The 13,501-nt window shown below is 39.6% G+C and overlaps 1 protein-coding gene across 1 annotated transcript in view; it reads left to right on the top strand.

Moving 5' to 3' along the window:
* LOC127527739 (zinc finger protein 154-like) overlaps nucleotides 1-11,563 on the top strand; it is a 30,729-nt gene extending 19,166 nt beyond the window's left edge. Inside the window, exon 3 of the mRNA XM_051927457.1 lies at nucleotides 10,014-11,563. Coding sequence (XP_051783417.1) covers nucleotides 10,014-11,074 — 1,061 coding nt within the window. The 3' untranslated portion in view covers nucleotides 11,075-11,563. The remainder of the gene's footprint in view (nucleotides 1-10,013) is intronic.
* Nucleotides 11,564-13,501: the final 1,938 nt, after the last annotated feature.

Genomic DNA, 13,501 nt, shown 5'->3' with positions numbered 1-13,501 from the left:
ATAGATAGATATATATATATATAGGGGGTCCTCGGGTTACAACGTCTCGACATACACCGTTTCAAGTTTACAACGCTCACTCCCATAAAAACTTAATTTTTTTTTTTTTTTTGAGACTTGAGAAGGAATAAAAATAAGGATTTTTTTCACTCATTTTTTCTGTTCCTACAGTACAGTGTACAGTACAGTATATTTATGTCCTTTTTCTGTGGCTTAGTTGTGTTTTTATGTTCTAAATTATGATTTTGCAAATGTGTTAAGATAGGATGTGTTTTGACTTGCACCAAAATTTGGGTTATATCACTGTTGTAGGAACGGAACTGTGTCGTAACCCGAGGACCCCCTGTATAGATATGTACAGGTGCTGGTCATAAAATTAGAATATCATGACAAAGTTGATTTGTTTCAGTAATTCCATTCAAAAAGTGAAACTTGTATATTAGATTCATTCATTACACACAGACTGATGTATTTCAAATGTTTTATTTCTTTTAATGTTGATGATTATAACTGACAACTAATGAAAGTCCCAAATTCAGTATCTCGGAAAATTAGAATATCAATTAAGACCAATGCAAAAAAAAGATTTTTAGAAATGTTGGCCAACTGAAAGGTATGAACATGAAAAGTATGAGCATGTACAGCACTCAATATTTAGTTGGGGCTCCTTTGGCCTGGATTACTGCAGCAATGCGGCGTGGCATGGAGTCGATCAGTCTGTGGCACTGCTCAGGTGTTAGGAGAGCCCATGTTGCTCTGATAGTGGCCTTCAGCTCTTCTGAATTGTTGGGTCTGGCGTATTGCATCTTCCTCTTCACAATACCCCATAGATTTTCTATGGGGTTAAGGTCAGGCGAGTTTGCTGGCCAATCAACAACAGGGATACCATGGTCCTTAAACCAGGTACTGGTAGCTTTGGCACTGTGTGCAGGTGTCAGGTCCTGTTGGAAAATGAAATCTGCATCTCCATAAAGTTCGTCAGCTGCAGGAAGCGTGAAGTGCTGTAAAACGTCCTGGTAGATGGCTGCGTTGACCTTGGACCTCAGAAAACACAATGGACCAACACCAGCAGATGACATGGCACTCCAAACCATCACTGACTGTGGAAACTTTACACTGGTCCTCATGCAACGTGGATTCTGTGCCTCTCCTCTCTTCCTCCAGACTCTGGGACCTTGATTTCCAAAGGAAATGCAAAATTTACTTTCATCAGAGAACATAACTTTGGACCACTCAGCAGCAGTCCAGTTCTTTTTGTCTTTAGCCCAGGCGAGACGCTTCTGACGCCGTCTCTTGTTCAAGAGTGGCTTGACACAAGGAATGCGACAGCTGAAACCCATGTCTTGCATACGTCTGTGTGTGGTGGTTCTTGAAGCACTGACTCCAGCTGCAGTCCACTCTTTGTGAATCTCCCCCACATTTTTGAATGGGTTTTGTTTCACAATCCTCTCCAGGGTGCGGTTATCCCTATTGCTTGTCCACTTTTTTCTACCCCATCTTGTCCTTCCCTTCGCCTCTCTATTAATGTGCTTGGACACAGAGCTCTGTGAACAGCCAGCCTCTTTAGCAATGACCTTTTGTGTCTCGCCCTCCTTGTGTAAGGTGTCAATGGTCGTCTTTTGGACAACTGTCAAGTCAGCAGTCTTCCCCATGATTGTGTAGCCTACAGAACTCGACTGAGAGACCATTTAAAGGCTTTTGCAGGTGTTTGGAGTTAATTAGCTGATTAGAGTGTGGCACCAGGGGTCTTCAATATTGAACCTTTTCACAATATTCTAATTTTCCGAGATACTGAATTTGGGACTTTCATTAGTTGTCAGTTATAATCATCAACATTAAAAGAAATAAACATTTGAAATACATCAGTCTGTGTGTAATGAATGAATCTAATATACAAGTTTCACTTTTTGAATGGAATTACTGAAACAAATCAACTTTGTCATGATATTCTAATTTTATGACCAGCACCTGTATATATAGATATATAGATAGATAGATTTAATATAAAATCCAACATCCGTCTGTCTGTATGTTTGTCTGCTTTTCACGAGAGAACTACTTAACGGATTTAGATCTTTTGTTTTTTTTCAATAATCTGCTGGAACATTCCAGTTGATTTTGTGACTTCTCTCATCACACTAAGTATCATAGTTTGCTTGTGACAGTGATTTATAAGCGCGAAGCGGAGGGCGAGGCATAAAATTAATCAATTGGTGCTCAAATTATTTGACACACTGTCTCGGACATACATTTCAATAAATACTTAATAAATAAATAAATAAATAGTTTTTGAGCGCAGCGATTCAGTTCATTATCCTACAGAATTCCATTAATTCTCCTGCCGCCCCTCAACTTAGCATTGAATGTTGGAGCACCGATTTATCTTTTTGAGATACCCGAGCCCACCCAAACTTTGCTATGGTACCCATCAGTGACATGCGGTGAGGTTCATGGCTGGTGACTCCTTCAGAGTCAAATTTGCAAATATGTGAACCCAAAAGAGTAGCTTATTGACTATTCAATTGGCAGCATGCACATTTGACTACTGGTAATGTTTCATATCTCATCAGCATTCTTTACACACACACACAGGTAAGGCGCATATTTTGGATAAGAAAGAACGTTACATTTATAGGGGCGAGAGCAGAGAGAGTGCAATTGCCCCTCACCCTCCATGTGTTCTAAATTTGCCGCTGGAATTCCACAATTCATACTCATTCAATACAAATAAAGTATAGAGTGGTGCACAAAATATTTTGAAAAATGAAGTTGTTTTTAAATGTTTTTTATTTCTGATGCTGTAATGAATTTTAATCCAGACTGTTCAACAAAAGAATATTTTATTTAAGGTCAAAATTTAGTTTTTAAATATTGGATTGTTTTTTTTCTTAGTCTGATCCCATTTTTTTTTTATAAAATAGAAAACCATTTATGGTCTTACCTTCATTTGTAAATGAAGTCCATGTGCCTATCCTTCTTCATGGAAATCTGTCACTTTCTTGTAAAAATCCTCCTTATTTTCCTTTAGTTTTAAAAGTCTTAATCTTCCATTTTGGCAGGCAGTCGGAACACAAAATGAAAATAAACGGCCCGCTGCAGTGCACTTGACTTTCTGATCTCGGTAACTTATTGGTGCCTCTGCGTAGAAGAACAGCAGCAAAGAGCAACTGTTGGGCTCACATGCGCCTCCTTCAGGTCAGCACTGTACTGTCTGCTCACCCTGTGCCTTTTCACTGCTGTTTTATGTCCGATCAACAAGACCAAATCTGTCACAAACATTCATTAAAGGTATTAGCCAGACTGTGGAAAGTCAGGGTGTATAATAAACGTGTCTGCAGACATTATATTGGTAACATACAGAGAGACAGTAACAGGCACGCGCCAATTACAGTGTGTGACGGAGAGCGCAGTCCGAGGTGAAGTGAGGCACGTTGCTGCCACACCTTGCATTTCTCCACTGTATTTGAACAGGAAATGTGCCAATTCTGTGATTTTCACTATAAAAATGATCAGAATTATTGGAATCCTACAGTAAACAAACAAAGCACAGACCAGTGGACACATTTATTTTATGTTATCATTATTAGTTTTTTCACTTTTCATGATGACAGCCCCTGACCGCACATCCATGGTAATCATCTCCAGGTCTGTCAGCTTCAGAACAACATGATAAAGGCGATAATCATCACAGGATGTGGCCTTGGTGAGAGGGTTTTAATCCCTCACATTCCTCTAATCAAGGTTATTATAGCTAATAAAAGCTAAAATCAAAACTGAAACTATTATTAAAAAAACATTTTTATAAACTGAAATAAAATAATTAACAAAACCGACATGTAAAACTAAAACTAAACTTAAAGTAGCTGGAAAGACTAACTGAAATAAAATAATTTACTAAAATATTTTTAGTTTTCATTTTTGAATGAATATTCTTGCAGTTAGTCTTTAACCTTTGTAAGTTTTCTCTAAAACAGAAAGTCATCCACCACGAGCCGCCCGCATATATTCACCCAGTGAATGGTGGCTGTTCACATAGCATTTGCGGTGACAGAGCAAGCTGAAAGCGGGTGCATAAAGTGTGAGACATAGAAAGCGATTTATGTGCCGCCTTTCTTTGTGCTTGTTGTATATCAAGATGTAATTCAAATGGCTGAAATCAGAATGTGCTGGTCAACAAAACATTTACCATATGGACAGAAAAATCACGCGTGAGTAATGTTTCAGTTTTTTTCTCAAGTGTCTGCTTTTTGTTGACAGCAATTCACCTGCCACTTCGCACAGGAGAAATCGTTTTTACTTTCTCATATACGAATTATAAAGTATAGTAATCATGAAAAAATTCAACCTCGATATTTTGATGAATCATGACATTATAGACTAACCAGTGTTCAACAATACTGTTTTTTGGAATTGTGTATGTACGCGCGTGCGTGTGTTTGTATGTCTGTGTGTAAACACGATAACTCAAAAACGCAACTAGATAGATGGATGAAATTTGGCATGTGGTTGTAACACCACAGTTGTAGATCCGTATTAACTTTTGGGCCAAATCCATCACCCGGAAGTGGTACTTTACCTGAACACATACTCGATCTTTTTTTTTTTTTATACAGCTGCAGAGTCCGATTTATTAAACTTTACTTTTATAATAATTGTTAAATATATTATTTATTTGATTTGTTGTTGATGGTTCCTTAATGTACATAATATAAAAATATAATTATGGTCTTGCGGTTTACTCCTCTAATATCCATCCCCATATCCGAGTATACAAGAAAGTCGAGGGGAGAGCACTCCCGGTTTTTGAAAATAAAACGGCACTGATCGAGAGGCTGACTAGGTCATCATACAAGATCAGCATATTGTTGCTGACCAATCACTTTTGCTTTAAAAACATCGTTTAACAACAAAGCGATACAAAGGTAGAGAGTCTGACAAGTGATGAAAAACTAAACGTACTAATGGGTTTTTGTATTTAATCCGTATTTATTCATTTATCTTTTTTAGTTCATATTCAGAACTCAAAATACCTGATATTGTGAAAGTAATCCATCAGCAGAATTATATTTTAAAATATTTGTCTCCCTTTTTTTCAATGTTTTTCTCCCTCAAAATAGATAGTTGAAATATCATATTCTTTTTGTTCTTAATATCATTCTTATCATACATATTGCATACCAGGGATTTTTCCTGCCTTACATCCAAACCTGCTGCTGTAGGCTACAGGTTTCCTGCAGTCCTACTCTGGATAAACAGGTTTAGATAATATATATGTTGTTCTTAATCTCAGATGCTGTCTGTTGTTTTATGTCTGTCCGTACTGCTATTACCTGTTCTTGTCCTGCTCATTATGGGTTTACTGTCCTTTATGGTGGTCTCTTCAAGTCTCACTGCCCCTAACCTTGACACTACATGCTTGTTGTTCTTTGTTTCCCTCAATACAGCTAGGTGGGGATCTGCACACTCATTCAAGTCTAAGAGCCCTGTTCTTCCTAAGCCCCTGTGATTTTCATGAGAAAATATTTTAAAAATTTGTGTAAAATTGATCATATTCAATGTCTAGTTTCAATTATGCTTGTTTTTATCAGACAAAAACAAAACCAGATAGTAAACCAGGCAGTGTAGTAAGCTTCCACTAACATTAAACTCGTATCCAAATCTGTTAAGTGTACAATTCTGTCTGATTGTGACACAAAACTAACTCCGTAGGCGCTCCATGCCATAATTACTAAAATTAAAACTAAAACTAATATATATAAAAATATTTTTTTGTGAAATAAAAACTAAACTAAAAATAAAAATACACAATGAAGGAAAAACAAAACTAAACTGAATTTCCAAGTAAGGTTAAAAAAATATATATAGAAATAAAAACTAATATAAAAAGGCAAAACTATAATAACCTTGCCTCTAATCATGACGGACCTGGCCTTTCAATTCAAGAGAGTACAGTTCCTGGTGAAACTTTCATTTGCAATGTCAATTAACAAGGCCCATGGACAGACACTCGAGTTGGCAGGGGTTGATCTTAGCTCACCACACTTCTCGCATGGTCAGCTGTATGTCACTTTCTCCTGGGTTAGTTCCCCAAGAAACCTATATGTCCTCAGCCCTGATAGCAAAACCAAAAATACTGCATATCAAGAGGCTCTCCGATAGGAAAGCCTTCAATATAAATTCTTCTCAATACAAATTACATAAAAAAAAAAATATAGAGATTTTTAAAGTTTGTCCTGTTTCTCTACTATGTGGTTTGGAGCCACAAGGGACAGCTAGTCTATATATATATATATATATATATATATATATATATATATATATATATATATATATAAAATCCCTATGTGCGTCCAGGTGTCCGTGTGTGGGTGTCTTCTGGTGAAGTGCGCATGCGCGGGGCACGGTGCGATGCGCAATATTACTGTCAGAGAAAGTTAGAGGCGTTTTACGGAAATACAAACCAATATTACTGCGAGAGGAAATTAAAGGTACACAATACAGTGACACATATTACAGCCACATACAAGCCAGTATTACTGTCAGAGGAGATTAAAGGCATATTACCGACGCGCACGCCTGTGTTACTGCCAGAGAAAATTAAAGGTATATTACAGACGTGCAAGCCAGCGGACGTACAAGACGGTATCCTTCAATAAGGGCGCGCACAAAAAGGCGAGCCTCAAAAGGGCGACCTCAATTGGGCGCAGCGAATAAAGGCGCGCGTAAATAAAGATCTGCACCTTTGTTGCTCTTCACATATTCCAGAGCCATTTCAACTAAATTCTCTACGAACGCCTTTATTCGCCGCGCTCAATTGAGGTCGCCCTTTTGAAGCTCGCCTTTTTGTGCGCGCCCTTATTGAATAGAGCTGTACAAGACAGTATTACTGTCACAGAAAATTAAAGACACACAATACATGGCGGCAGCCCATGAAGAACGGTGAGCTCAACAAGTAAACCTCAACAAAAGAAAGGCTGAAAGAAAGAAAAATACGACCAACAAAAAGAATGAGGTCAAAGTCCCTTGCCATTTAATATAGACTGTTCCTACTAATGTTTATGCACTACTGTTCTAGCGCCCGTTATTGTAACGGGCTAAATGACTAGTTATTAATATTTTTATGTTCACACGCCTCCTTTGACAGCAGAGAGGAACTGCGAGTGATGTGGAGAGAAGTTACAAGCAGCCTTTCTTTCTTCCCTCCTTCCTCCCATTTTGTGCACCTTTACTGATTTCAATTCGCTTTATGTGTGGCCAAGAGCCGAGCTTCTGACGGAAGTGAAAAGACAGGGGAAAAGGGTGACACCTACTGGCAGAAAGACAAAAGCAACAGAGTGTACTTGTAGACGGCAGTACCTGTGAGGTACGTCTCTCACGTAACACCCATCGCATTAGACTGCGGTTAACATTAGGGTCCCGGGACATACTGGTTAACATTACGGTTGTAGGAGGGTTATCTGAGTCAAAGAGCGTTTCATGACTGACGTTGTGGGCATTACCCGACCTACGTCGTCGGTATTGCAAGCTGCAGCACTCAGTATTACTAGACGGTCTCCCATCCAGGTGCTAACCGAGCCTGACCCTGCTTAGCTTCTGTGATCAAACGTAATCAGGGTGGTATAGCCATAAGCGAGAGTTGATCATTTTTCTCTCTCCATAAAGACAAACCTGGAAGCCATCTTTTTCTTTCTTTCCTTCTTTCGTTTTCTGAATTTTAATGTTCTTTGTCCTTCATGCTGCTCACCTTTTCTTGGCTGTCTCGCTGTCACCCCCCACTCTGTCGGACTTTCTCGCTAGCCCAGTAGATTCAAAGACCAGGGGCAAATTGGACATCAGATTTCCCAACCTTTTCTTTATGCCACCATCAAACCTGGACCATTCATTTTGAGACAGAGGGGAAGGACAATAGCCCACAGCATGGCACATCTTCCACCAGGATGGCCAAGTGAAGGGATGCAGTCCACAGTGGGAGTTAGAGAAGGGTGTTAGAAAAGGGAGTTAGAGAAATAGTCAGATAATGGTGAATGAAGACTGTGGTAAATTGAGGTCCGCGGCGGATTGGCACCTTTTTTAAATGAATAGTCACCGCATTCGCCTCTTGGTAGGAGGGGGTGGCATGGTAGCGTGGCAGGAGTGGTTCCCGGGAGCGGGCGGTTCTGCACTAAGTGCACAGTAGTAAGATTGTCTGTGACTCTTATTGGTGCCTTGAGCTACTAATAGTCACAGCTGTGCCACGTCCCCATTTTAAAAGGGGAAGCGAGAGCATGGAGGGGGAGGAAAAAAAAAGGATCGAGATTAAAAAGGCAGATCAAGAGGGAAGAAAAGACAGAAAAAGAAAGGAAGGTTAAAAGAGAGAGAGAGAGAAGAAGGCAAGAGGTGGAGATCTGGTGTAAGTGAGCACACCAAAAGGTGCAGAAGGCAGACAGCTGGGAGGAAGTCCCTCATGAATGGCACTTGTGGGCTGATGGCCACTCCAGCTGAGTGACCTGGGTAGCTGGCCACAAGGCGGCTCAGTTGTAGTGACTCACCACAGAGAGGCAGCACGGCTGCTGGGGAAGTAGAGAGGAGCGTTCTGCGGGTGGGACCATGGACGATGGGGGATGTAAGCCTGGCAGTGGGAGTCGGTGGCTCGATGAGGTGCCCTGCTTCAAGCCAGACAGGGCTAAAAGGAGTCAGAGCCGAGGAGCAATGTGGAAGGTGGGCTGAACTGCTGGATTGGTGACTTTTTGGCTGCAAAGACCCGCTCAGGATACAGCAGGTTTGAAAGGACTGCACTGGGGCTCAAAGTTTTAAGGACAGTTTCCTGCCCTCTGGTTTTTAAACTAATTTTTAAAGGAATACTAGGGGGCTTTGTGCCTTGGTTGCTTCGCTCGCCAACCCCTGGGCTGGCACTATGCACTTGCCACTTTGCGGTTCTGTCACTCGCGTATGGGGATGCGGATGTACATTGGGAATTGTTACATATGCATAATAGAACTATTTTATATTACAGTGAGTTATTAACCATATTAAAAAATAGTAAAACGTAATAATTTGAAAGTAAATTATGTTTCATGTTGCGTTATACGATTTTCGTTCTGTTTGGCTTTGAAATTTACACACAAATACTTTTTAAACATACACTTTTACTGTAAAACATCAGTAAAAACTATTTTTTGAATTAAATTTTCATCAATCTCGCATTGAATTTTGATTCCGTGTTTGGACTTTCATCGTGACAACACAATGTACAACTGCCCGTGATTGAATTTCATTTCTTTCTCTCTATTAAATAAAACGACTTTTTTGAATGTTTGCCTCTGAGATTTGTTAACTGTCTTTGCAAAAGCTATTCTAACGGGAAACTGTTAACATTTTAATACGAATGGCATATCAAGATCTCCTTTGGTGTCTAATGTTAAACCCTGAAGATGTACTACATTACCTTTCTTGGATACATCCTTCTTTCTACAGTAATTCATGCAGAGGAAGACCAGACGGTGTTAACGGTTGTAGATATTCTATGGGATATTGTAAGTTGAGTTTATATCTTCCGCACCATCACCACCAACTGTTTCAGCAGGGTCTATTGATATGCATTTAACCAATTTGCCGTGTAACTGATCGACATTTTATCGTTGATTCGTTTGACTTCATCTTTTCTCGGTGCTAGGATTGCCCATGTACTCATTTTTTCTGATGATGATCCTTCAGGATGAAATTCCTTAGTGAGATTTGGACATAATACGTCTTCTTTTATTGGGAACTTAAAGTGAGGAAAACGTAAAGATGTATAAGAGCTGAGAGAGCAGGAACTGAGTCTGACAAAAGCATTCACACGAATGAGAGGTGAGGACCGTGGGTGTGGGCTGTTAACTGTAAAAGGTGGAGAGGAGGAAGGGACTTCAAAAAATCTCATGGCCAAAGTCTCGACTCGCACGACTTTCAGAAATCTCTTGATAAAAGTCTTGTCTCGTCCCAAGATTTTTTCTAAATAAGAGAGACATTTAACTTACCTTTTTGTGTTATTACAGATTTCCAGGAGAACTGCAGCTTCTTTATATCGTCATTTCCTCAGACTTCTCCTCAGTGCAGACTGCAACATAAAAAAGAGAGGAGAAAGATGAAGAAATCAGCAAAAGGATCAGAGGATTTGACAGAACCCTCTTTCCATTGCAGTTCTCTTCCTACTGCTAAACAAGCACAGATAGGAGCCATCAAAAATAAAAAACAAGATGTTCATAATACGGACCAAGAAGCTCTTTATGTATACAGAGAGTGCAGAATTTTTTTCAAAAACACTCCTGACAGTAAAGATCATAAGTTGATACATAGGAGGCAAAAGCCATATGTTTCTTCTGAATATGGTAAACTGTTTCCATGCAGTCAAACTCTTCCCAGTTACAAAATAATTCACACTGGAGAGAAATCTCATTGCTGCTCTGAATGTGGAAAAAGATTCTCGCAAAAAAGCAGTCTGCAGAGGCACACCAGAATTCACACCGGAGAAAAACCTTATTGTTGTTCTGAATGTGGGAAGCGATTTGCTGCCAGAAGTGCTGTTCAGAGGCATACAAGGAGTCACACTGGAGAAAAACCTTATTGCTGTTCTGAATGTGGCAAACGATTCTTTGACAGCAGTGGTCTTCAGAAGCACACAAGAATTCACACCGAAAAGAAACCTTATTGCTGTTCTGAATGTGGTAAACACTTCTCATACAGCAGCAGTCGTAATAGACATATGAGAGTTCACACTGGAGAGAAACCTTTTTGCTGTGAAGAATGTGGCAAACGATTCTCGCTATTAAGTCATTTTCAGACCCACACAAGAATTCATACTGGAGAAAAGCCATATAGCTGCTCTGAATGTGACAAATGTTTCTCACACAGTGGAAGTCTGAATAATCACATGACATTTCACACTGGACAGAAACCGTATTGCTGTGCAGAATGCGGCAAACAATTCTCACTAAAATGCAGTCTTCAGAGACACACAAGAATCCACACTGGAGAAAAACCTTTTTGTTGTCCTGAATGTGGCAAACAATTTTCTAACAGTAGCCATCTTCAGAGACACACAAAATTCGCACATTAGGCAAGAAGCCATATTGCTGTTTTGAACGTGGCAAAAGATTCTCTAATAACAGCAGGATTTGGAAACTTAAAAATTAATTTGAAAATGTGAAAAAAATACAATGTATCCGCACCGCAGAGACCCTGGGATCACAATCTAGACTACAAAACAGAAAACAAGATTTTAGTCAGTGGGAGGAGACACCAGTATGAACTGACAGAAAAATAGATGCCAGAAAACTGGACTTTTTTTAAATGATAAAGAAAACCTGAATAATTGAATTACGGTCGTCATCATCTGAGTTCACCTCTGTTATAGCGCGTCATTACGTGAAAAAAGCAGTGTCAGAATTGGTGGGATCGTGAACGCGACAGAGAATAAAACTGAATAAAAAAAAAACCCTAACCTTTACAAATATCATAAATTTACACCGGCTGTTACAGACTGAAATCAAATGTATGTTTTTATTCTAAGATAGTAAGAATAAGTGCAGCTCACTTCTCAAAACGGACTCGTCCGGTCTCAAACCCGTGAAGTTTTGATTATCAGTCAACAGTTGATACCATTGCGCCACCAAAGCGGTCATAACAAATGCATACCTTTTGTGAAAGTGTTTGATATTTGGAATTCAGGCTTTTCACACATTATACAGTTCATGTCTACATTTTGTCAATTATTACTAAAACATGAAAAACGTTTCTGTTTTAACGATGTGTTTACATACATCATTGTAGACACGGAACCCATGAAATGCATGTGTTCCAAATAGTAATATAGTATTTATAAAAGGTGTCATTTTGCTTGACTTCTCACTCTATACAACTCTAAGCAACTGACACGCAGGTAAACAGATTTGAGCTGAGAAAACTGTGCGGGGTGGGGAGATGTGATAGAAGGCTGCTTGCTGCTTATCAACACATTTACAGGACAAAAGACACTGATGGAGAGGTGCAAAGTGATTTAAGGTGGGACGGATCTACAAGTTTTTTCATAGGCTCTGGTAATTCTAGTGTTAAGGAGCTACAGCAGTACAACAGAAAAAAAACACAACATCAGGCACACTCCTTTCATGGTAGTAAACCCATCATGAAAATTTGGAGAAATGAAACCCTGAGAAAATCTCCATTGCTGTTCAGAATATGGCAAACGTTTCTCAGAAATACAGTCTCTTCAGCTGCCCACAAAAAAATCCATACTTGAAAATGATTATGGTGCTGCTGTAAATGTGGCAAACTTTTTTTTTTTTTTTGAGATAGTAGCTCTCTTTGGCAGTACACAGGAATTCATTCAGGAGAGAGAACCCTCATTGCAGTTTTGAACATGGAAAACAATTTTCAGAAATAAACAACTGAAAAAATGTATGCAAGAGTGAGACTTTCATTGCTGTTCAGGATGTGGCAAAAGATTCTCCTGTGACAGCTGTGCTCAGAATTCATATTGCTCATATGTTGTGGTCTGAGGTGGGCTGGCGCCCTGCCTGGGGTTTTTTTTTTTGCTGCCTTGTGCTCTGTGTTGGCTGGGATTGGCTCCAGCAGACCCACGTGACCCTGTAGTTAGGATATAGTGGGTTGGATAATGGATGGATGGATGGCTATGTTGTGGTATAAGTTGGTAAACACACAACATTCACAGATGACACCAGACACTGAGGAGACAGCAAAAACGATTCAAAAAGACCTGAACAAGCTCCAGAACTGGCTAAACACTTGGAAAAAGCAGTTTAATGTTAAAAAAAAAAAGTGTGATACGTAACAAAAGGGAAAATCAATTCTAAATACAAGATGGGAGACCCTAAGCTACAGGAAGCAACTTATGACAAGGATTCCTGGGTTTATTATTGACGCAAGATTTTCATCATTTAGGCAAGTGAGTATAAGCAATTAAAAAAGGGAAATGAAACATTAGGTTATCTCGTTTAAACCGTTGAATGAAAATCAAAGATGTTGCGCTCAGACGGTGTCATTTCTAGCAGCCAAAAACTCAGTAAATCCCCAAGTGAAATGCCGGCAGAGCTGCGGTTTGGGGGAATGTTAAACGTTTCAGAATAGATCAAGAAAGACAGACGTGAGAAAGAGTTGGGGTCCGAGCAGGGAGTTCCCCCTTTCATTGCGGTACGTGGCCACAGTTCAACATTAAATTAATGGACAGACATCGCTGGGCTCCATGGGTGTTAATCAGTTTCAAACTACCGGTCTATGGAGACAAATCAGCATTTCTATGTGTACTCGATGTGTAATTAGCCATTTGTAAAGTTTGTGTTTGCATTTTACCTCTGAATCTGTCACAATGCTCTGTTCTCGAAGAAGAATGTTAGACAAAACCAAAGTGAATTGAATTGATTGTAAGCTTATCGAAGAAAGGATGCCATGCGGTTTGAGCAACACATGCGATCCCTGCGTGTGCCACTGGGGTTAATGATGTTGACTTCCCATCCGGGTCCTTCTTTTA

This window comes from Erpetoichthys calabaricus, chromosome 5, assembly GCF_900747795.2.
Source record: "Erpetoichthys calabaricus chromosome 5, fErpCal1.3, whole genome shotgun sequence".
NCBI classification, from domain to species: domain Eukaryota; kingdom Metazoa; phylum Chordata; class Cladistia; order Polypteriformes; family Polypteridae; genus Erpetoichthys; species Erpetoichthys calabaricus.
Note: the sequence above shows the minus strand (reverse complement) of the source record. Positions and strands in the feature narration are given on the sequence as shown.